General features: G+C 28.1%; 4 protein-coding genes across 4 annotated transcripts; 1 reads left to right on the forward strand and 3 right to left on the reverse strand.

Moving 5' to 3' along the window:
- Nucleotides 1–238: 238 nt before the first annotated feature.
- LOC122501415 (neuronal acetylcholine receptor subunit alpha-7-like) lies at nucleotides 239–18108 on the forward strand. Its single transcript, XM_043610853.1, has 9 exons — nucleotides 239–563; nucleotides 4178–4314; nucleotides 6540–6694; nucleotides 7154–7337; nucleotides 9030–9246; nucleotides 16370–16504; nucleotides 16802–16968; nucleotides 17036–17168; nucleotides 17272–18108. Exons 1-9 carry the CDS (start codon nucleotides 503–505, stop codon nucleotides 17523–17525), a joined length of 1443 nt encoding a protein of 480 aa, XP_043466788.1. The 5' UTR covers nucleotides 239–502; the 3' UTR covers nucleotides 17526–18108.
- On the reverse strand, nucleotides 13644–14784 carry LOC122501416. Its single transcript, XM_043610854.1, has 3 exons — nucleotides 14477–14784; nucleotides 14256–14360; nucleotides 13644–13894 (listed from the first exon to the last, which is right to left on the reverse strand). The coding sequence occupies exons 1-3, from the start codon at nucleotides 14571–14573 to the stop codon at nucleotides 13776–13778; spliced, it is 321 nt and encodes a 106-aa protein (XP_043466789.1). The 5' UTR covers nucleotides 14574–14784; the 3' UTR covers nucleotides 13644–13775.
- Nucleotides 18109–19786: 1678 nt separating the features above from the next.
- On the reverse strand, nucleotides 19787–21556 carry LOC122501418. Its single transcript, XM_043610857.1, has 5 exons — nucleotides 21317–21556; nucleotides 21001–21207; nucleotides 20537–20923; nucleotides 20148–20459; nucleotides 19787–20059 (listed from the first exon to the last, which is right to left on the reverse strand). Exons 1-5 carry the CDS (start codon nucleotides 21410–21412, stop codon nucleotides 19994–19996), a joined length of 1068 nt encoding a protein of 355 aa, XP_043466792.1. The 5' UTR covers nucleotides 21413–21556; the 3' UTR covers nucleotides 19787–19993.
- Nucleotides 21557–21862: 306 nt separating this feature from the next.
- LOC122501419 (calmodulin-like protein 4) lies at nucleotides 21863–23913 on the reverse strand. Its single transcript, XM_043610858.1, has 5 exons — nucleotides 23783–23913; nucleotides 22913–22943; nucleotides 22569–22700; nucleotides 22247–22429; nucleotides 21863–22167 (listed from the first exon to the last, which is right to left on the reverse strand). The coding sequence occupies exons 1-5, from the start codon at nucleotides 23783–23785 to the stop codon at nucleotides 22067–22069; spliced, it is 450 nt and encodes a 149-aa protein (XP_043466793.1). The 5' UTR covers nucleotides 23786–23913; the 3' UTR covers nucleotides 21863–22066.
- Between the last annotated feature and the right edge of the window lie 117 nt (nucleotides 23914–24030).

Genomic DNA, 24030 nt, shown 5'->3' on the forward strand with positions numbered 1-24030 from the left:
TTCGCAAAAATGACAATTCGTAAAAATGACTATTCGCAAAAATGACAATTCGTAAAAATGTCGATTCGTAAAAATGGCGATTCGAAAAAATGTCAGTTCGCATAAATGACAATTCGAAAAAATGACAATTCGGAAAAATGGCAATTCGCAAAAATGACAATTCGTAAAAATGACAATTCGAAAAAGTGGCAATTCGTAAAAATGTCGATTCATAAAAGTGACATTTAGTTGAAATAACAGTTTGGATAAAAGAATTCTTGAAAAGAGCCTTTTTTCGCGTTACAACTGGTTAAGGAAAGCGTGAAAAAAAAACTTGGAACGCATATCTGAGGGAATGCAGCGCTTGCGCCACTATTCAATTACGAATGATATAACCGATGCAGATTTTGAGGGAAAAGGTGGCGCGTGATTTTGGGGTTGAATCCACGATGCTTTCAAGCACTGTTGAAAGAGCTATCAGTCTACAACCGTCCGCCTCATAGTTCTATCACTTTTCGAGCACATGTCTGTTTTGATTTTCATTGTATTCATCCACGGATTCTTGGTTTTTCTAATTAGAAATGGTGAGATCATTGTATTATTTTTAAAATTTTCTCTATTCAAAATACGAGTGTTGATAATTAAAAAAATATTCCTATTATTTATTCTGTAATATTATTAAATAATTTTTGCTCTCTGCATAAATATTGTATTTTTCTAAATTTAAAATTTACAGTCCATAAATTAGAAATCAGAAAATTTTGATTGAGACAAATTTAATTTTTTAGGAAGTATTTTGTGAAATAAGAAATTAGTTTTTAAATACGTTCAATTTTTATTTAAATTATAAATACAATGTTAAATTTTCAACTTTAACTTTTTAACAAGAAAAGTTATTTTTACTATTATACTTAAATATAGTGTTTTTATAAATTTTCTGCTATTTGTAGCAGGTATTAATGAAATAAAGAGATTCTAATTGTATATTAGATGAAATAATTTGAACGCATTGTCTAATAGTAATTTATTAATATAAGGAATGAACTTTGAGAACTTTTAGTGATATATCTATAATTGCGCCACCAGAATCGAAAAGTGTAATGCAAACTTCAAGTACAATACCAGAAACTTTGAAAGTTTGTTGAATAAGCGAGTAGAGTAAGTGCTACGGAGAAGACTGAAGCGGTTCTTTTGAAGTGGAAACTCTTTCAAATATTCAAATTGAAGATATAGTGTAAAGTAAAAAGGCTTTACGATTATTCATTTTTTGTTCTATATGATCCCTCGATCTTTCAAAGTGATCTTATTTCTTTTCTTTTACTATGTTCTTATTGACTATTCAAAATTTATTCCTTTAAAAATGTACACTCATATTTTTCTAGATGTCCTTTTGGTACTTACTTTTGGGACGTTGATTACAAATCTGTCACCAGTTTTTTAAAATTCAAAATGCCTGGTCCTACATGGCCAATGATTTTTATAAAACTGGTTGAGTTTTTATGAAACTTGTCATCAAAGGATTTCTGAGGTCGCTGATTTTAAATTTGAGGGTTAACTTTTAAAAATTTTAAATATGAATATTTTTTTACATAATTATAGTTTTATTAAAGTATCATAGTAAATTTTGTTGGGTACTTGTTTCGAACATGAATTTTGAAATTTCAGTTTGTTATGGGAAATTATAAACTAAGCCATGACAGCGTTGTTTGCTCAAGAGTTAATCATTTACCGAACACTATCTTTGAAGCAACGCACAGAGTAACGAGTATCGTTTAAAGCCGCTTAGTCTATAAAGCCAACTTGTATGTTTGACAGAACATCAATGTAGTATACGCATCAAAAGTAGACATGGTCGCAGTAATTTATGTTTGTGAAGTAAATTCCCCCACAAAAAGTCTGCCTTTGCGGACAAAATTGTAACAAAAAAATAAAGAATTATGGTACAATGTAGGGGTAGCTATACAATTAATTGTTTATTTTTAGATAATAAAGTTACTACACTTTGGACCTTTGCTTTAAATAATTTAGGGTCGATTAAATAAATATTTATTCATATTGAAACTCTCATTAATTTAAATTTAAATCCACCGGACCTGTTGTGAATTGGTCTAATATTTCGAAGCCACATCATATCTTCACTATATACTTATTGTAGAAGAAGAAGAAGAAGAAGAAGAAGACTTTCTCAATTGTGGATCTAAAAATTAAAGTAGATTTACATGTATAATTCGAAAATACATTGTACGTTTGAGCTTTTGAAGTTGTAGAAGATTGAATAATGAATTGGATTTCCGATCTTCGTTATTTCGGAATCCGGATAGAATTTTCTAGGAGCACTTTCGAAGGAATCTTTTCACTTGGGTAAATAAAAACTTCAAAGGAGAAATTACTAATAAAGAACAGAAGAAGGATAGTGTCAGATGAGGAAATTAAGATTAGTGGACCTGTGACATTTTCGACAAATGCTCTTCTAATTAAATTGCAAATGCTGCAGGTTGCTTTTTCATCTGTAATAAATCGATAGTCGTTGAAACTATTCAAAGAGTAAGTCTGCGGTTTTCTAGCTATGTACTTTCCCACTCGCAGTATATGCGTCGCCAGGAAAACTATCTCTAATTAGAAAACTAACTAACCTTTGAAACTCGAGTATGAAGCTGTAGGATGTTAAATGTTAGGACGAAGATAAGTTGCTGAGTATATCCAATACTTAGTATATTCTGTATTTGTGAAAATTTGTCGGAATCCAACTAATGGATTCCGACTATCCATAGTCTAGTGTAAAGCGCATACCAATTCTTTGTTTCATTTTGTTTTTATTTTATTGTTTTATTATAAATTGACTAGAAAAGATTTAAATAATTTTACCTTATTTAAAATTTACGTTTTGTTAATTTAATAATAATTTTATTTTATCACAAAAAAGGAACTGTAAAATGATGTGATCTATGTTATGTGTAAGGACATCAAAAATTCTGTAGGAAAGTGATTGATAACAATTTGTATTACAGTGAAAAGAGAGAATGAATTGATGAGCGTAATTAATGATAATGAGGTGGGAAATATTGGAGAGTTAAAAATTCTAGAAATGAAGAATTGAATTGAAATGAAAATAATTTTGAAGAAATTACAGTAACAATATTTTTATAATATAAAATAATTATAGTATCAAGTTTTATAATAATATTCTTATATGTTATTGAATTCAAAATTTTTGAAAATCTTAATTTCTGTAAAAAAAATAATAATGATTAAATATTCATTAAAAAACGAAGTTATGAGTTAGGAAAAAGTAATTATTAGAAAATACGTTTATTAAGAATTTACCATTAGAAAAATTGAATTAGGAAAAATGTTGTGCAATAGACATATAAATACATAAATAAAATATTATAATTTTTTAAAATTAAAGTATAAAACAAAAATGCAGTGTTTATAAACAAATAATAATTGTCGAAGGAAATGACTTTTTTTTGATAACTTTACAGATTTCTATAACTTTATCGACATTTTTATAAGCAAAAATATATCTATGTATATATGAAATGTACATCGTTTGAAAAAAGGAAAAAGAGAAGTCCAACGAGGGAGATGATTCGATAAACGCCATTTAGTGTCTTTCGGCTCGTAATTTTCTACCTATCTAACTATATTGAAATAGAATTGAAAAAAATTCCGACTACATGAATGGAAAAACATTGAACAAAAAGAACCGGGACAAATAGTCGAAATACGAGTTGATAAATCTGGTGTAACACTAAAAGAAAAACTTTAGTAAATGGAACCCAGTAAAAATGTTTTTCGTTTTTTCATCAATTACTAAATTCACCTAAAAGTCAATTGGCCTTGTTGAAACAAAGAGATTGATAATAAAAATGATTTATTTTAATTTAAAAAGGAATGTTTTAATAGAAAAAAAGTCACTTAAAAAATTGTATGCAATTTGAAAAAATTCCTTTCAGAAATTTTAAAATAATTGACTCAAAGTAATTAATTATTAATAAAAATAACAGATGCGCTGTGAAAACATAATAAGGGTTTTTTAATTTTATTTTTACTTGGAAAATTGTATTATTATTTTTAACATTTATCAAATAGTATTTTTATTAAATGTAAAAGTATGGCTTCTTAAAATTACATATTTGCGGACAATTTTTATTTGCGAGAAAATTTATCAGGATTAATATTTTTTTTGTTTCAGGCTTATGTGACGAACATGAATACAGATTAACTAGATATTTAATGGACAGTTACGATGCTGGTGTACGTCCAGCGAAAAATTCTTCTCTACCGCTAGTAGTCGTCTTTGGAGTGTCCCTTCATCACATCATTGACGTCGTAAGTTAATAAAAAAAAACATTAATTTTTTAATGAAAATATTAATTAACGCTCCTTCAGATAAAATTATCAAATGAACTATAAGAAATTTTTCAAAGTATATATTCACCTTACATATTTTACAAATAAAATTTTGAAGAGTTTAAAAAATCTTTATTTAAAGATAATAATTTATAAGAAGATGTTTTCAAAGGGAATATTTAAAGAAAATATAAAAAGCAGTAACTAGAAATCGATAAGTCCAACGAGTTGTTTCCCGCCTGTAGAAACTCGATTAGATCAATTTATTCTGAACCTCTTTTGATTTAACCAGCGCACTGGATGTTTTAAGGAATAAAATGAAAAGCTTCTGTAATAAAAGTGAAAAATATGAAGATTTATATAGCTAAACCGTTTTTAATAAAAAGTTGGATGTTATATTATTGCATATAGTATAATAAAAATTTGTTTCTCTTTTAAAATAGTAGAAATAATTATTTTTTATTCTAAGCTTTTTTTCGAGGCGCATGATTATTCCTCAATTATGGCATTTGACCGAACTGTCATTTTAGCGAATTGCATTTATTCGAACTGTTATTTTCACGAAATGTTACTTTTGAAAATCGACATTTTTACGAATTGTCACTTTTGCAAAAAGTTATTTTTTCGAATTGTCATTTATGCGAACTGACATTTTTTCAAATTGTCGTTTCTTCGAATTGTCATTTTTGCGAAAATTCATTTTGTCGAATTGTCATTTTTACGAATTGTCATTTATGCGAACTGTCATTTTTTCGAAAAAGGCTCTAGTAAATCTATATATGCATTCAAGTTTACTATAGCAATTTTCGCAAAAATGATAGTTCGCAACAGTGACATTTAGTAAAAATGACAATTCGAAAAAATGTCAGTTCGCATAACTGACAATTCGTAAAAATAACAGTTCAGATAAATGCAATTAACGATATGTGATGTCTCAAGTATATGTAAATAAATTTAATTTTTTAAAATTAACTTTTTTAATACAGTTATTTAAGTTAAAAAAGCGTGTTCTTTTAAAACACTTTATAAAATAATTATGGTAATATGTTTAAAAAACGAAAATACATATAATTTTTTTTCCTTTAAGTACAATATTATAATAAAGTCTATTTATTAATAATAACAACTAAATTATAAATAACGAATAATAATAGTTATTAAATAATTAATTATTATACATTTATTTAAAAATAAAAATTATGAATTTAAAAAATAATAATTAATAAACAATTATTAACAAATTATACTTAATGAATTTTAATAATTATTAATTTATAGGATGAATTTATTATTTGGTTTGTATATATATATTATATTATTTTAATAATAATAATTATTTTATATTATATTAGCTTAAAGTGAGAAAATGATTCGGAGAGATTGTTAAATTTAACACCTTCAATATTTAATAACAATTTTTTAAACATAATTAATAAATTTGAATAAAATATTTATTAAATAAATATTAATTATTACTTATACATTTGAAAACAAAAATTATAACGTTTATTACTATTATAAAATTAAGGAGGCAGAAAGGAGCGACAACCTCTAAAAGAAAAATATATTAATTATAAAACCAAAAATTATATTTTTCAAAAATTTTTAAGTTTTTCTATTCTTGAAATTATATTATTTTTATCATTTTCACTTTGAAATTAGTCAAAATGACTATAATACCTCATTATGTTATGTATAAATATGTTGTATATATATAATGAATATGTTCATTATGTTTCTAATATAATAATATTTTTAATTACAGTAATTTTATTGTAATTTCTTTTGAATAAAATTAACCTCACAAAATAGGACAATTTTAAGAAAAACTGACGAGGCCCTGACCAGTTTTTCCCTAAGTAGGGCATTGGTCGGGAACAGCGTCACACACTATAGTCGGGCACTGGTCAGTTTCTCTACCCAGAGCCACACCAGAGATCGGGAAAACTGTCCAGTACCCTATCAGGCCCACATTTTAATTTCTGCACGGGTTAGAAGGAAGTAAGGACTCAGATTCCAATTTTACAAAATATTATTTTATGAATATAAAATACGTCGCGATGACGTGACAGATATAAGGAAAATCAAAAATCTGCGAAACACTTTTACTAAAATTCATTTTTCTCCTAAAATAAAATAGACATAAATACTATTTATAAAATAATTATTTTCTTAATAGCAAAAATACTTTGTGATTTGTATAGGATGAAAAAAATCAGATTCTTACAACAAATTGTTGGGTGACTCAAACCTGGACGGATCATCATCTAAAATGGAACGTGTCTGACTTTGGAGGAATTCGTGTACTACGGATGCCATACACTCGAGTTTGGAGACCAGACATTATTTTATACAATAAGTAAGTAAAGTTAAAGCAATTTTACCTTAAATGTATAATCAAATTTCACATATAATTATTAGGATAAAAAATTTAGATTTTTAAATAATTTTTTATAAAAGAAAAGTTGATGATAGTTTTTATGTAATGCAAGAAAGAAAGTTTCAGTTGTTCTTAATAATGCTTTTAATTTTATGTTATGTTGTAATTTTTTATGTTGTTTTATTATTATATATTTATTTTGTTTGATATGTTAATTTTTGTTTTACTCTAATTTATCTTTTTGTGGTAAAAGTAAACAGTTGATTTTCTTCAGATTAATTTTAAGATTTAAAATTAAGTTGTACGTAGACAATGCCGCACTCTAAGTTTCAGGCTCATTAATATTTTCTTGAATAAAATTTACCACGTATTATTAATAAAAAAAAAACTTTAATTTTATTATTTCGATATTTAACAAATTTAATTTTTCGTTTTCAGTGCAGATCCACAATACAATGCAGCAGTAATAAATACAAATGTGATTGTCAGTCATACTGGTGAGGTGGTCTGGTTAAGTCACGGTATTTTTCGTAGTAGCTGTGATATAGATGTAGAATATTTTCCATTTGACGTACAAAAATGTGCGCTGAAATGGGCATCGTGGACTTACGATGGCTATCAGGTAAGTCTAAATTGAAAAACTGATTCATATTCCTCTATATAGCTGAGATTTCAACGTTTTCTCTCATAACTCATCATACACACAGAGAAGTTTAGTGTAGACCATACGCTGCTAAAGCTAAACGTCATTCTAAACTACTATCCTTTTTATTTTAAAAGCTGCCTTGGGTTCCCTTTGACAGATGCTTCATCGTATTAACACAGAACTTTGCTCATTTACATAAAAAAAAAAATTCGGATGTTATTTTGATTTAAATAGTTTGGATAATAATTTAAAAAGTACATTTTACTAATTGCAAGATTATTAAGTATATGATTTCAATCTGATGCAAAATATCGAAATCGCGAATTGTCAAGTCTTGATATAGAGAACGTTGATCGAGAGCTTAATTCTGAATGCGGCAAAAATTCAATGTCCTATCAAAGCTAGGATGTGCATACCGCTTTTCCATTTGCTACCCTTTTCATCGTGAAATCTATTCTCTGATCCACTTTCCCCTTCCTCGAACCTTGTGTCAATGCACTAAAACCTCCAACAAATCCAAGTGCAAATCTTATTCTCAAAATTGAAACACTTCTATTTTTTACTACTAAACTAAAATTTTTTGTTTATTACCATTTTTAATATTTGAATAATATAAGATTAGTTAGTTCGTTAGTTAATAAGTTTGTTAGTTTGTAAGTTAGTTATACTCACTAGGAGTCGTCCATAAACCACTTAGCCCCATTTATTTTAATACAACAATGATAATTAAATTTACTGGCTCATTATAACCAACATGTGGTTACTGATGATGTAGATGTTTCAAAATCGAATTAGTAGCAATACGACGATTTTACAATTGTAACTGCATTATCCACTCGAAAGATTGATAATAGCTGAAATCAAGGTACAACTTTTTGTTGCACAAAAATTATAAAAGAAAATTTTCAGCAGGGTTGATTGTTTCTGTCGATTATGGCACAATGACTACATTGAAAGGCATCAATTTCATTTTAAATCAATTAATAACAAATACCCTTGGACCGTGGAATTGGATTGAATGAAATAATCCTTCAAACGATGAAAGGCATCGCAATCAGTCAAATTGATGATTAAATTCCACAAGAACTAAAGCTGCTGATGAAAGAAGTCAATGTAAAAAAGACATATTTAATAATACAATTTTTAATTGAATACAAAATCTATTATTCATAATTAATTCAAAATTGACCGAGTGATAAAATCATTATTTTATATCGTAAAAAGATTTTCATTATAACATTTTTTTAAATAATTGTCCCTCATAAATTTTTTAACGGATTTTGGTTCCCTATAGTTTTAATTGTATATTGTCTAAACGAAAGTATATTTCATCTCCTTTGTATTCCCTCTTGGTTCATTCATTTAGAAGAATATTTATGAATTATATTTATTGAAATGTTAATACTATAAAGAAGTTTCAAAATAACTGTTATATTGTAAAATTATATTGCATTTCATATTAGGGATTAACATGTCGCATTTATTGGCAATCGTGAAAACCATAACTGAATGGCTGATTGCATCAATTGTCTATATAGAACATGGTAATTAATGCAACACTAGTTTACACCTAACTACGAGCAAATAAATTGATTATATACTAACATGCAAACGTATACATACTCTTAAATACACATGCATGTGTACTGTAAACATATATTTCTTCAGGTTGAATTAGAGCGCCAAAGCGAGAGAGGAGACATGAGCAATTATCAAGCCAATGGAGAGTTTGATCTCGTTGATTTCTCTGCCAGACGAAACGTCGAGTACTACTCCTGCTGTTCCGAGCCATATCCGGATATCACCTATGAAATCAAATTACGTCGTCGACCATTATTTTACGTCTTCAACCTTATTCTTCCCTGCATTCTTATTAATGGCATTGGTATGAATTCATTAATATTCTATTATTCTAATATCTATCACTTATTATATTATTAAATTAAATTATTATTTAAGAAAATTGTCTTATAAGCGAGGTGCTTTTCATTCAAGAAATAAAGGATTTCCTTACTTTAGAATCAAAGAAATTTTTCGAAGTTTATGGAATTTATTCAGAAAGCCGACTGCCATACTTAGGAATATTTAGGAATTTATTTGTTTAACAATACATACGAGCTTACAAACAGAAAAACGCACTTATATTAAATCTAATTTCATTCTAAACTAGTTTTTTATTCATTTGACCATTAGTTTTCTTGTATGCAAGATATCAAATTCCGGTTGGAACCAAAATGAAGCTTGACTCTTTCCCTAACTTTTATCTAATTAGGGTCCGTCCGTAAATTCTGATGTGATGGGCTATTTTCGATTCTGATTCAGGGTCCAAAAATCTGTAAGAATCACCTCCTTTTTTATAACCAGATATGAACAAAATTTGGCTCGGTGAAACTAGCGACCCGCCGGCCGCCAGCCATCAGAAGAATCCATAGGCGCCGACACACATAGTTGCGCGGTGGCCCTATACCGTTCAATCAACGCAAAAACAACGTACGCTAGCTATTACAGTTTATAGAAAAAAATTGCAATAGTCACATTTTTAAGAGCAATAATCCCCCTTTAATTTGTGACCAAGAAATAAAAAGGAAATTAAAGAGGGATTAATGCTCCCTAAAATGTGACAATTAAAATTTTTTTAAATAATTTTTTAATAGCCAGCGTCCCCACCCGCCCGTATCAGAAAAACGAAAATTGGAAAAAAAATCGGAAAAAAATTCATAACTCGAATAATTTTTGACCAATTCTTTGTTTCTTGGTCGCAAATTGAAGGGGGATTAATGCTTTTTAAAATGTGACAATTAAAAATTTTTTAAATAATTTTTTAATAGCCAGCGTCCCCACCCGCCCGTATCAGAAAAACGAAAATTGGAATAAAAATCGGAAAAAAATTCATAACTCGAATAATTTTTGACCAATTCTTTGTTTCTTGGTCGCAAATTGAAGGGGGCTTATTGCTTCTTGTCATTGGACCAATAGGAATTTTTTAAATAATTTTTTGATAGCCAGCGTCCCCACCCGCCCGTATCAGAAAAACGAAAATTGGAAAAAAAATCGGAAAAAAATTCATAACTCGAATAATTTTTGACCAATTCTTTGTTTCTTGGTCGCAAATTGAAGGGGGATTAATGCTTTTTAAAATGTGACAATTAAAAATTTTTTAAATAATTTTTTAATAGCCAGCGTCCCCACCCGCCCGTATCAGAAAAACGAAAATTGGAAAAAAAATCGGAAAAAAATTCATAACTCGAATAATTTTTGACCAATTCTTTGTTTCTTGGTCGCAAATTGAAGGGGGCTTATTGCTTCTTGTTATTGGACCAATAGGAATTTTTTAAATAATTTTTTGATAGCCAGCGTCCCCACCCGCCCGTATCAGAAAAACGAAAATTGGAAAAAAAATCGGAAAAAAATTCATAACTCGAATAATTTTTGACCAATTCTTTGTTTCTTGGTCGCAAATTGAAGAGGGATTAATGCTTTTTAAAATGTGACAATTAAAAATTTTTTAAATAATTTTTTAATAGCCAGCGTCCCCACCCGCCCGTATCAGAAAAACGAAAATTGGAAAAAAAATCGGAAAAAAATTCATAACTCGAATAATTTTTGACCAATTCTTTGCTTCTTGGTCGCAAATTGAAGGGGGCTTATTGCTTCTTGTCATTGGACCAATAGGAATTTTTTAAATAATTTTTTGATAGCCAGCGTCCCCACCCGCCCGTATCAGAAAAACGAAAATTGGAAAAAAAATCGGAAAAAAATTCATAACTCGAATAATTTTTGACCAATTCTTTGTTTCTTGGTCGCAAATTGAAGGGGGCTTATTGCTTCTTGTCATTGGACCAATAGGAATTTTTTAAATAATTTTTTGATAGCCAGCGTCCCCACCCGCCCGTATCAGAAAAACGAAAATTGGAAAAAAATCGGAAAAAAATTCATAACTCGAATAATTTTTGACCAATTCTTTGTTTCTTTGTCGCAAATTGAAGGGGGATTAATGCTTTTTAAAATGTGACTTTTGTAATTTTTTTCTATAAACTGTAGTAGCTAGCGTACGTTATTTTGCGGTGATTGAAGCGTATAGGGCCACCTCGCTACTATATACGTGAGGCATTTTACGTGAAATGTCCTAAGTTGAAATTTCAACTTCTTGAAAAAAATTGAAACTCGAGGAATTTGTTGTTCTATCAAGTAGAAATGTGACCCAAAAAATATTTTTGATTTTTTCGAAAAATTGAAGGGGGTAGAGGGGGGTCAATTTGACCAATTTTGCCAACATCGGCTACTTTGTGATTTTTTTCTGAACATACTTGTAATGGGAAAAATTTTTTAGAATATGTTTCTGAAAGGTTTTTTCGTCCTCTTTCCAATGGTGTATTTTATTTTTTAATATTTTAAAAATTTACCCTAATTTTTGATAATTTATATTTAATTTTCAATTTCCCAAAAATCGGTCCGTTTTTTTTTAAAATAAATTATTGCAAACGAAAGCTGAGGTTTTTTCCTATCGGCATGTAAATTTTCAGAATGCCCTTTTTTTTGTTTTTGAGTTATTGAATTTCAAAGAATAAATTGCGGCGCGCTGCGTCGCGGTTGCACTGAGCCGCGTGGCAACCCATGGCAACCGGCGTGAGACGAGGCGCCCGGGACGCTGCGCGCCGCAATTTATTCTTTGAAATTCAATAACTCAAAAACTTAAAAAAGGGCATTCTGAAAATTTACATGCCGATAGGAAAAAACCTCAGCTTTCGTTTGCAATAATTTATTTAAAAAAAAAACGGACCGATTTTTGGGAAATTGAAAATTAAATATAAATTATCAAAAATTAGGGTAAATTTTTAAAATATTAAAAAATAAAATACACCATTGGAAAGAGGACGAAAAAACCTTTCAGAAACATATTCTAAAAAATTTTTCCCATTACAAGTATGTTCAGAAAAAATTCACAAAGTAGCCGATGTTGGCAAAATTGGTCAAATTGACCCCCCTCTACCCCCTCCAATTTTTCGAAAAAATCAAAAATATTTTTTGGGTCACATTTCTACTTGATAGAACAACAAATTCCTCGAGTTTCAATTTTTTTCAAGAAGTTGAAATTTCAACTTAGGACATTTCACGTAAAATGCCTCGTGTGTCGGCGCCTATGGATTCTTCTGATGGCTGGCGGCCGGCGGGTCGCTAGTTTCACCGAACTACAAAATTTTTCAGGTCTATGTAACTCAACCCTTAACATCACATGTCCAATAAATTTTACATTGAAATATAAATAATTCTAAAATTTTTAAATAATATTAAAGACTCTATGTGAACGTACACTAAACTTTCAAAAAGAATAATATTTCTTGAAAAATCAAATATTATTAGAGTATCTAGAACCCTTAAGTTTGTGACCGTTCACCAGAAAACGAATTCCTACCTTCGTTAAGAATCGACATGATTTAATAAATACAGATTCTCCTTTTCTTCTCAAGTTACTACAATGTCTAAATTTATACCTGTTACGAATGACTTTGTAACTTTTGAAAATATTTTCAATTTTAATTAAAACTAGAAATGATCAAGATTAATATTCATATTCTTTATTCAGATTGCAAAAATACTTGTATTTTAATAAAACGATTATTAAATAATGGATAGTAAATTATTTTAATAAATAATATTAAATAAAACTATTATTGAGTCAATGTTTTACGTTACATTTTGAATTGTAACAAATATATGTAATTTAATTTCATGATTAACATATAAGCAAAAAATGAAATCTAATTATTCGTCTTAATAAAAAATTTCTATTTAAAGAAATTTTAAAATCTTGGCGTCAATAATTTTTCTAGCTTAAAATTGATGTAAGTATTGACGCCAAGATTTTAAAATTGCCTTAAAATAGACATTTTTTATTAAGACGAATATGTGAATTGATCCATACAAAGTTCGTCTAATATTAATTCTAGTTCTATAGTGTCATGTGGGGTAAATGTAAATAGAATATCTATTTTTCACCAAAAAACGTAAGTTTTTTCGTTAAACGGTAAATCTGTTCAAATTTATCCAATTATATTCTTTTAAAGTGCAATTGAAGTTCGGTTTACATCTATAAGACATTTTATGTCAAAAGATGTTCAAAAGAATTTATATTTTTTTAATTATACAGAAATGATAAAAAAATTCTTATGAAACTACCTACTGGGATCCAACTCAAATCCTAGGCTTGAAGCATTGAGCCTTAAACATCTCAGCCATTGAAAACAGATTGATTGGGTTAATAGACAATAAAAAAGGGTTTAATTTCTATTAATAAATTATTTATTTCTTCTGTTACAGAAATTTACATCATATAATAAGCTTGTAATTGTGATATACACTGATACAATTAATTAATTTATATGTGTATAGTATAGATAGTAAACATATTTTTAGCTAGTCATCGCTCTCATCATCGTCGTCCTGAACGATTACAGGCATGTTAGCCTCCTTTCTATTTTTCGCGCAAAAGTATTGTGTTCCATCACGTGTTTCAACAAACCTAATACAATACTCTGCAAATTATTGCAAAATGGTAAATTTTAGAAATCTAGGTGAATAGAAGCAGTAACATTAATTACACTATTATCACTAAAAATCTCTAAAAGGAGTATTTTAGTATTTCCAACTAGACCTAATTTTTAAATTTTATATATAATAGTCAGATTGGGTGAATGCAAACAAAAGACAAATACAAACAGTAATTATATCAGCTACATTTTTAATTTTAAAAATAAATGTGTCATGAAAATATTTATATAATATAAGACTATTTGCATTTACCCCTTAAAATTTGAAATTCCTGTTTGTATTTACCCTAAAAATTTACGAAATTAGTGAATGGAAATGCCTTTTATTTAAATTAAATTATCTCACTTTTTCCAAATTCAATTCTAAGACTTCCAATATCTTTATAATCATAATCTCTGCAATTATAAAAATCGACATCTCCATCACGTAGCACAAATCTAGTACAAAATCCTGTAAATTAAATCAAAGATTCTATTTACATTTGAAAAGTAATACATTTTTTTTTAACAATTCACTTTCATAGTTACAATAAATTATTATACTGAGCAATTGGTAAAATTACTTACTAATTGCATCCACGAAGCTATACAAATCGTAACCGTTGCGTGCATTGCAATCACAATAAAATGCAAACAAAAATAAAAAGACGGCAGCAAAACGCATAATTACGAATTTTTTTAAATAAATTTTTTGACAATTATTAAACTATTTTTCTAAATGTTATTTGCAAATAAGTGAATTTTAACTTTATCGAAATCTATTTATAGCTGCTTGTAATCTTTGAAAATTAAAAATACTTGTTATAAAAATGAAAAATATTTTTTTCATTAGCATTTTTATATTTTGTTGTACCAATTACAATAATAAATAATAATAATAAATAAATTAAATAAAAAATAATAATATTAATTAATATTAATAATATTAAAAAATAATAAAAAAAATAAAAAAAATAATAACAATAATAAATTTCATAACATTTTTCAAAAATCCAGTATTTTAAATGTAATTTTTGGATGTTATACAGAAAAAAATTTCATACAATTAATTTTTTCACTTCTTATCGAAATATGTATATTAAAAAAAATAACTTCTCAAAAAAATTCATGACAGCATCATAAAATACCTTGGTGATAACTTTGGCTTGACTTTGGATTTTATATACACGAAATTCATGAAAATTATTGTATAAAAGACAAGAAGATAACTTTGGTTTGACATTGAATTATTTATACCAATGAAGAAAATATTTTTAAAAAATTAATATCTCATAATAATGTATTTATTATTAGGTACTTACATTATTATCAACTAACTGTAGTACCCTTCTTCGAAAGTTATAATACATACTGGGTTTTTTAAATTTAGCAATTTATAACACTACACCCATCTATGGGGCAAAATTTCTGAAGTGCTCTCTAAATATGAATCAGTTAAAAATAACTGATTTAGAAGCAAAAAGTCAGTCACTAATTCAAACAGTAATATTTCTACTGACAATTAGTTAAAAATAACTAATTGTCTGTTAAAAAGAACTGAAGTTTCAGTAATTTTTTTTTTTGATTGATTCAATTAGTTAAGTTTAACTATTTTTTCAGTTATTTTTTACTGGAAATTAGATATTATTCACTGAAAATCAGTTATTCCCTCTATATAATTTTTTTCAGTAACAGTATTGCAGGCATTATTGTATAATGACAGTCTCAACCCTGAAGAATGCAGAGGAGCTATTTCTGAATTAGGTGCAGTGTCTGAACCCGCAGCTCTGAAGGGTTCACCAACAGCGCGCGCAACGTCTACATTTTTATTAAATTTCTCTTAAACTATTTTCTGTCTCACTCTAAAAATTACATGTCTCATTGGAAAAAACCTCAGCTTTCCAATGAAATTATTTTTTTTAAAGATAAAAATACCCGAATCGGTCAAAAATTAAAAATAAAAATTAATTTTGAAAAAAAGAAGTAGAAATTTTTTTTGAAAATTGTATTGCAAGCATCAGAAAGTACGTGAAAATGCTTTAAAATCCGTTATTCATAAATTAAAATCCATAAGGTTTTATCCAAATTATAGGGATTTTAAATGTCAATGTTCTCGAAAATGTGAAAACTTTTACACGCCCTACTTTTTACAATTTTTTTTCAAAAATTTTAATATTTTAGGAATTTATTACTCTTATATAGGAGAACAAATTACCGAAGTACTAAATCAATCCCAGAACTTTTTTTGGGGGTGGTCCACTTCAGAAATTTTGCCCCCTATACGTAATTTTGTGTACTAAATTATTCTCTGGTTTTCGAATTATTTGTAAACTAAAAAACATGTTAAAATATATATTTTAATACGTTAATAAAATGACATAAAAAATGACAAAAAAATAAATAAATAAAATAAAAAAAAGTTTTAAGCCGACGCGAGAGAATCAGAATACAATATAATTAGTCTCTGTTTTTCTGTTTCAGCTTTACTTGTATTTTATGTGCCATCTGAATCGGGAGAAAAAGTTACACTGGGAATTTCAGCGCTATTGTCGATGACTGTTTTTCTTATGACTATTCGCGAAACCCTTCCACCAACTGAAAAGACGCCACTAATTAGTACGTATTTTCCCTGGCTTTTGATTATAACTTTTGATTCGAATAAACATTTCCAAAAGATGTCACATACTAATTTATCGAATAGCGCCTCTGGGCCACTCACAAATGACGAATGATAAAATTAACGTTTAATTTTTTTTATACAATCAATCTTTTTAAATATATGACGCCGCGTCAAAATATGATTGATGTTTTAATAACCTTGCCTCTATCTATGCTTCTAATTAACATTATAATTTGAGGAGAAGCATTAATTTTTGTTTGTTTAATAAAAATAAATAATTCTCATTTTTATAGGTTTATATTACGGAGTCAGTATTTGTCTGGTGTCATTTGCATCAGGCCTTGCTGTGGTGACGTTAAACTTACATCATCGAGGAGTTCGGGGGACAAAAGTACCAAATATAGTTAAATCACTTGTTCTTAAAAGACTCTCTCGACTGGTTTTCCTTAATTTTAAAGATGTAAGTTTCATAAATTCGCTACTTTAAGCTAATAATTCTCACAAATAATATTTGTTTCGTATTTCAGGAATTAATTGAACCATTACGAAGAAGAGAAAATAATTGTCCTTTGCACTGTAAAACTGAAAATTCCCAACCTCAATTGTCACCTAAATTTATGACAAGAAGAACTGGAAGTAATAATGAAAATCTTCATTTAGGTTAGGGGTTATTTATAATATTTATCTTATAAGTCCGCTCTAAATACTTTTTCTTTCTTCGTACAAAAATCATATATAATTACGATCTAGTAATTAATTATAGGTATCGGAAAAGATGGTGGTCTTGAAGCGCATTGGTCTCGAGTTCTTGGTAAAGTTCATGGGACGATCGAGAGGAATGAGAGGCGATTAATGGATCAGGATAGAAGGGAAAGAACAGAATTGGAATGGAAACGAGTTGCCATGGTCAGCGATCGAGCACTTCTAGGATTATTTTTCCTCACTACTATTATCAGCACAGCTGTTATTCTTTGCGGGGCACCTCCAAGTGTTGATATTCCAGTAGCAGATAGTTAAAGCTCTTAAATTCAATAATTAAAAGTTTATTTAAATTAGAGAAAGTAAACTTTAAAGTGAAAAACATTTTCTAACTAGTTTAAATTATAGTGGATCATGAACCCGGCCGCGTTAGGTGAAGTTAGTATCTTTTACCCCATTTTAATTAATTAAAGATCAAATAACGAAAAATTCTGCATAGGCCAACAAAATTTTGTTGCCCAACCAATGGAAGCCAATTTGTTTTGACCTTGAAAATATTGGATTGGCTCTAGTTTTCAAGCAATTTACGTTTCAATACGCAAAATACGCATTTTTGGCATTTTTTGAATATAAAAATATTTTTAAATATTGTAAACTTTGTAAAAAAAAATAATAACAAAGTTTTACCTCGCAGGGTAAAAAAAATTAATGAAAACTACCCCAAAAAAACGAAACAATTTAAAAATCTACCAAATTCGCCTAAAATTTGTTACTGGGGGGTTTTCAGGGTCGCTGTTTACGGATCCGATGTTAGTTTTCAAAAATTCAAAATGGCGGATCCAATATGGCGGACGATAAATTGAAAATTCATCAGATTCGTCTAAAAATTGTTACTCGGGGGTTTTCGGGGTCGCTGATTACGAATCCGTTGTCAGTTTTAAAAAATTCAAAATGGCAGATCCAACATGGCGGACGATAAATTTAAAAATCTACCAAATTCGCCTAAAATTTTTTACTTGGGGGTTTTTGGGGTCGCTTATTACAAATCCGATGTCAGTTTTTAAAAATTCAAAATGGCGGATCCAATATGGCGGACAAAAAATTTTTTTAAATTTATTAGATTCGCCTGAATCTTGTTATGCAATTGGGGTGGTTTCGAGGAGGGTGCTTATTAATATTATCCATATCTGTATCACTTAGAAACATTTTTTTTATAATTTAGATGCATTTGGAATCTATAGATTTTTTTTAAATATCCACAAAAACTATTATTTTATTTTATTTTCAATTATAGACGGGACATGCCCTTTTGTTCATAAGTACTCTTAGCCTAATATAATATTGTTTATAAAAATTAAATCACTTAAAAACTAGGTTAACTACTATTTATCAATTAATACAATTTTCCGCAATAAAGAGGTGAATCTCCTTTCATTCTCATCAAAGAAATCTATATTTACCGAAATTTCATTTGCCTCTCTACTAAGTCTGTTAATTAATGAATGCAACCCATAATTCGTTCTGTACAACTGTACTGCAAATAAGCAGCATTTCCTTGTAGGCCTTGTCGGAGCATATTTAATCGACGACAACAAAGATGGGCAATCAATTTTACCATTTATCAATTTATATAAAAAGATCATATCAGCAAACATGAATCTCGATTCTATCAAAGGCATTCCAAAAGCTTCACGTAAATTTCTATATTCTATATTATCGTCAAGGGGTGGCTATTTGACTTTGAGGGTGGTGTTCAAGTGGTTATTTATAGTTATTTTTCATTTTTGAACAACCAGAGAATATTTATAAATAATTATAAAGCAGACAGGAGCTAACAAATATTTAATTTATCACAACTTGGCCATTAAAGTTAAAGAGCAGTATTTAAGCTTTAATTTGGTCCTATGTGGCCAAATTTACTTTTTCGGTATATGGTTTTACATCCATTCAAAAAATGCCAAAAATGCGTATTTTGCGTATTGAAACGTAAGTTGCTTGAAAACTAGAGCCAATCCAATATTTTCAAGGTCAAATTCGGATTCTACGGACAAAATCCTATAAGAATTGGCAATAACATTTTAGGCATCATGCAATTGATGAAATTTTGTCGGCCTGTGATTATTAACTTCATAAGTTGTATGAACTCTACACAAAACTCATATTGGATAAAAGACAAAATTGGAATGTATTATCATAAGCAATCAATTTTTGGTTAATATAAATCATTTACTCTACATTTTATTACTCAACTGTTATAAAGGAACGAAAATTGTAAAAAATGTGAATGTCAAGTGAAAAAGATAAATTTATTTAAACTTTATAATTAGAAGTTACTGTTGCAATAAATCTCTTTTAAATAAAAAAAAAGTTTTAAAAAAACAAACATTTTTTGTTTGGAGTCAGCCTTTTTCCTCGCCGAATTTCTAATTTTTAAAAACTATAAAACGTCAGTCTCTATTATTAAGTTATTTAAATTATAAATACTATACATTTCTTATATATTTATATGTTGCTTTATATAAAACAAAAATATATTTATGAACACGTTTGAGTTAAGAATTAAAAAACTTAACTTAATATTTTATTTTAATAATATATATTTTTAAGTTCTAAATAATTTCAGAAAAATATTTTCGCAATTGGGTCAATTCTCATAGTTATTTTTCAAAAAGGACATTAGGCTTTCTGCACACGTAACTGTAAAAAATATATGTATACATAGTTCCTGATGTTCACTTCCTGGTGTTAACGCGTTTAGTGACCTTCTGCAAGTCATATAGCTATAATCATGTCGTTTGTGCGTGTTCTGACCTTGACAGTTGGTTCGCAATCTGCTCTTTCAAACTCTCAATCTATAATAAAATGTAAGGTATTAAAAAAAGGGACTTTTTATTTATACGAAGAAAAAAATTTTAACTAAGAAGCACATATAATCTTTACCTTTCTAAGAGCTCGAATTAATCTTTGTCTATTATTCTTTGCTTTATTTTTTTGATCTATGCTTCTTTTAAGCAATCGGTTGGCAGTGCGCAATTGTTTACGTTTCTCACGCCGGATTATTACTTTACAGTCTGTACATTTATCACTTCTCGAGAACGGCTTTGGAATAAAATATCCATTTTTACAAATTCTACGTACAGCTCTTTCGCAAAAATTTAAAGAAACTATTTTAATCATGCCCAATCGTAAATCCTCTAAAGATGAAACTTTATCCATAACAGGAAATTTGGCTACTTGATTGTAAGCCTGAATCTAAAAAATATATTCAAAAATTTTATATATGCTACAAGACAATGTGAGGAAATTGTATAAGATTCGAATGTACGTACTTCAACAGTCATGTCTTCTTGTACAAAAATGCTGCGTGTGACAATGGAGTCACTATCTCCTACGTAAGCGAATAATACACCATTTTCAGTATTAAACATTCCCCAAAACTGTGGGAAGTGTTCAACTTTTCGATTCTCCCAATCTTTTATTAAATTTTGTTGTGAATATTTCATCGGCAATGGGGTGGCGACATTTTCATCAGAAGTAGAATTAATCAGATTTAATGATTTATCAGTATTGGGATTTTCATTCAAGTTCGTCAAAGACATAACATGGTTAAGAGTATCAACTCTTCTTCTGGACTTTGGAGACAGATCTCTCTTTTCTTTTTTAGTTTTCGTCTTATTTACAGAGCTCAAAACTTTTCTAGTACTTTCAGAATCGACCTTTAATGAATTTTCAACATAAATTAAACACATTTTCTTCAGATAGAATTTATAATAATTTATTGAATTTAACTAACCTCAAAAATGGATGGAATACTGTCTTCTTTCAATCTCATTAATTTTCGGGGCAATGTAATTTCATTTCCATCTTTTAATGTTTTTATTGGATTGTCATAAAAACAACTGTTATGAAAATGTTTTTTACAAATAAATAAATTTTTTCTATTAATATTGCCTACTATTAGGTTATCCCCAATGCTGTTCAACCATTTTACTTTTACATTCTGAAATATTTAATTTATTATTTATATATTTATCAATTATATCAACTTATATTATACATTAATGTTTAATAATGAAAATTTTAAAAAAAAAGTGGAAGTTTTAACGCACTTCGTTACTTGGAACTTTGAATAACTGTCGTCGATTTTCAGTGTTGTCTTTATCATTTTTCCTGTTGCAACTTTTTACACAACACTTTCTCGTCATTTTATAAATACTCTTAAAAGCACTTAATTAATACACTGAGTTTACTATACACTTGAATCATTGATATATACACATTCTTCTTGACACATGACAAAATCTCGAATGCAGTTAACCTCAAATTCAAATTGAAAGCATACACACATGTGAAATACACGGTAATATAATACATATACTTATAATAGAAGATTTTGAATGTGTGAGTGGTGCGCTTAAACTGTATCCCAATTAGCGACAATTGTAAACGATTGGATAGTTGATAACATTTTATTGTTTAGAATCGTGGTCAATCGATCTTTTCTAGAAGGGTTGTCACCACAATTATTAAAAGTTAACAAAATACAAATATATTTCATTTTAAGAGTAATATTATTTTTAAAAAGTCCATCTGCTCTTCTTTTCTAACAAAACATGTTCTTTATTTATTTACTAAATAATACATTATTTTAAAAATGAATTTTTATAAAATGTTTAATACTTCCATTTGATCTGTAAATACATAAGATATTTGGAAAAAATCTCATTTTTTCCTTTTATAAATAAACACTAAATTTACATTTCATATAAAATGTAATAAAGGATAAAATACCCAAACCATTAAAAAAAAATTTCAACTCGTGATTAATTATTATTTGAACGTGTAAACCCAAAAGGAGTTTAATAGTAATCAGGTACTGGTGCACAGGCAATTTTTACAAAGTCTTCATATTTAACGTGTCCATTAAAGGAAACATTAGCCTCTCGAAAGATTTGTTCAACTAAAAAAGAGAAAGAATTATATTTCATTTTCGAAACGTGGATATTTGGTTAAACTGATTAAAGAAATAAAAAAAACACCTTCTTTACTGCTGAGACGCTCACCCCAGCGGAGCAACATGTGTGCCAATTGACGAGCTGGTATGGTGCCAGTTCTCGACGTATCTGCAGCTCGAAAAGCTTTTATAACTTCCGTCGGAAGATCCTCAGCTCTTGTTTGAAGATGCACAACTTCCAGAAAGTCAGCAAAAGACATTTTCCCTCCTTTTAAGTATAATTTTTAATTATTTTAGTGATTTTCAATTCTTGTTTTTTGTGTCATGAATGATCTTTTCCATTTTCATGTTTAATATAAATTTACAAACATAAACGATATTCGTATAATTATATGTTTATATTATACCTTTGTCTTTTAAATATTTGTTCAATTCAGCAATCGTGGGACTAAGACCTAAAGATCTCATAATAATAGTCAATTCATCGAGAGTGCGGATTTGTCCACTGCGTGCAAAGAGATAGAAACATTCTCGAAATTCTAAAAAAGCAAAATTCATAAACTTTATTGAAAAAAATATTTATTTGGTTTTAAAATTATATGCCGCTATATAAAGCAAGTGTTTGTTAAACTTTATTATCTTGCGTGCTTGTTTTTTGTGTCAGTTTTTTATAATCTATCTCTTTTGCTTTTGCTTGGCTCTTTGACTTGAATTTTTCAAAATATTGATTATTTAGGTGCATTAAACTTACCATCAATGTCTTCTTCTCGGAAATATCGTGCCTAGAAAAAAGATTATTTACTTTAATAAAATCTTCATAATACTGAGTTAGAAGAAGAAAAAACCGTTATTAATTTTATATAAATATGAATATTTATTTATTTATTTAAGAAAAAAATAAGTTCCTAGGGCTAATAAGCCCTTCAAGGAACAAAATTCATAATTCAATACAGCGCAATGAGTATATACATTAACTTAAGTTGAACATTATTTCATGAGATTTTAAATGTGACGCGTTTTAAAACATTTTATTTTAAATTAAACAATTCAAATGTTTATAAGCATTGACTGACAAAATGTTTACAGATTTATAAATTGTTCTCATACTGAAAAAGATTACCAAAAGGTTATATCGAACCATCCATTACTTTTCTTAAACAAAAATTCGAAATACAAATTTTTAAATATAAATTGAGTTGGTGCATTCCTTATCATGCCTGGTAATTTGTTCTATAATCTAGCACCTCTAATTACAAACGATCTTTGCATTTTACATGTTCGATGCCTAGGTATATTTATAATAATTTTCCTATGTAAATAAATTTAAATAATAATAATAAATAATTCAGTAAAATTAAAATAAATTAAAACAGAATAAAAAAATTATCAGTTACTATTATTTTTTTACTATAAATTGTTAACAATTGATAATCATTACGTTTATAGACTATGTGCGCTAAAAATGTAAAATTTATATAAATTTTACAACCACGATAAGAAATAAATTTACAGGAAAAATATAAGTTATTATCGTGGCAAAACACAAAACGATAAAATGTTTTCGAGCATTAAATTAAAAAATGAAACTTAAAATGACTATATAGACAAAATAAATAAATACCATATTTGATTAATTCTTCTTAAAACTTTTGTTGACTTCTAAAAAAAATCAACTCTCAAGACTCGACGTGTCAAAATAAACTGTTTATAACTGTCAAACTGGTTAGAAAGTGCAATCTGCTAGGAGCATAGACAAAAATTCTATAGTCACGTAACTACAGGAGAAAATCACTAAATCTAAGGGTCTGTCCACATACAGGAATCTAGTGAAAATTCAATAACATTTAGTAATTTTCTAGTTAAAACTAA

Source organism: Leptopilina heterotoma, unplaced genomic scaffold (genome assembly GCF_015476425.1).
Source record: "Leptopilina heterotoma isolate Lh14 unplaced genomic scaffold, ASM1547642v1 Lhet_21, whole genome shotgun sequence".
Classification (NCBI taxonomy): domain Eukaryota; kingdom Metazoa; phylum Arthropoda; class Insecta; order Hymenoptera; family Figitidae; genus Leptopilina; species Leptopilina heterotoma.

What these genes read in the sequence shown, in the direction of transcription:
- LOC122501419 (XM_043610858.1), bottom strand. An exon ending in CCGAGAAGAAGACATTGATG is followed by an intron (nt 22,701 to 22,912) that starts GTAAGTTTAATG and finishes TTGCTTTTTTAG; the next exon opens with AATTTCGAGAATGTTTCTAT. An exon ending in GCGTCTCAGCAGTAAAGAAG is followed by an intron (nt 22,168 to 22,246) that starts GTGTTTTTTTTA and finishes TCTCTTTTTTAG; the next exon opens with TTGAACAAATCTTTCGAGAG.
- LOC122501418 (XM_043610857.1), bottom strand. Translation starts at nt 21,412, where the DNA reads ATGACGAGAAAGTGTTGTGTAAAAAGTTGCAACAGGAAAAATGATAAA. An exon ending in TCAAAGTTCCAAGTAACGAA is followed by an intron (nt 21,208 to 21,316) that starts GTGCGTTAAAAC and finishes TAAATATTTCAG; the next exon opens with AATGTAAAAGTAAAATGGTT. An exon ending in AAGAAGACATGACTGTTGAA is followed by an intron (nt 20,460 to 20,536) that starts GTACGTACATTC and finishes TATATTTTTTAG; the next exon opens with ATTCAGGCTTACAATCAAGT.
- LOC122501416 (XM_043610854.1), bottom strand. Translation starts at nt 14,573, where the DNA reads ATGCGTTTTGCTGCCGTCTTTTTATTTTTGTTTGCATTTTATTGTGAT. An exon ending in TAGCTTCGTGGATGCAATTA is followed by an intron (nt 14,361 to 14,476) that starts GTAAGTAATTTT and finishes TTTAATTTACAG; the next exon opens with GATTTTGTACTAGATTTGTG. An exon ending in TAGAATTGAATTTGGAAAAA is followed by an intron (nt 13,895 to 14,255) that starts GTGAGATAATTT and finishes AATAATTTGCAG; the next exon opens with AGTATTGTATTAGGTTTGTT.
- LOC122501415 (XM_043610853.1), top strand. Translation starts at nt 503, where the DNA reads ATGTCTGTTTTGATTTTCATTGTATTCATCCACGGATTCTTGGTTTTT. An exon ending in CATTCTTATTAATGGCATTG is followed by an intron (nt 9,247 to 16,369) that starts GTATGAATTCAT and finishes TTTCTGTTTCAG; the next exon opens with CTTTACTTGTATTTTATGTG. An exon ending in TAATGAAAATCTTCATTTAG is followed by an intron (nt 17,169 to 17,271) that starts GTTAGGGGTTAT and finishes AATTAATTATAG; the next exon opens with GTATCGGAAAAGATGGTGGT.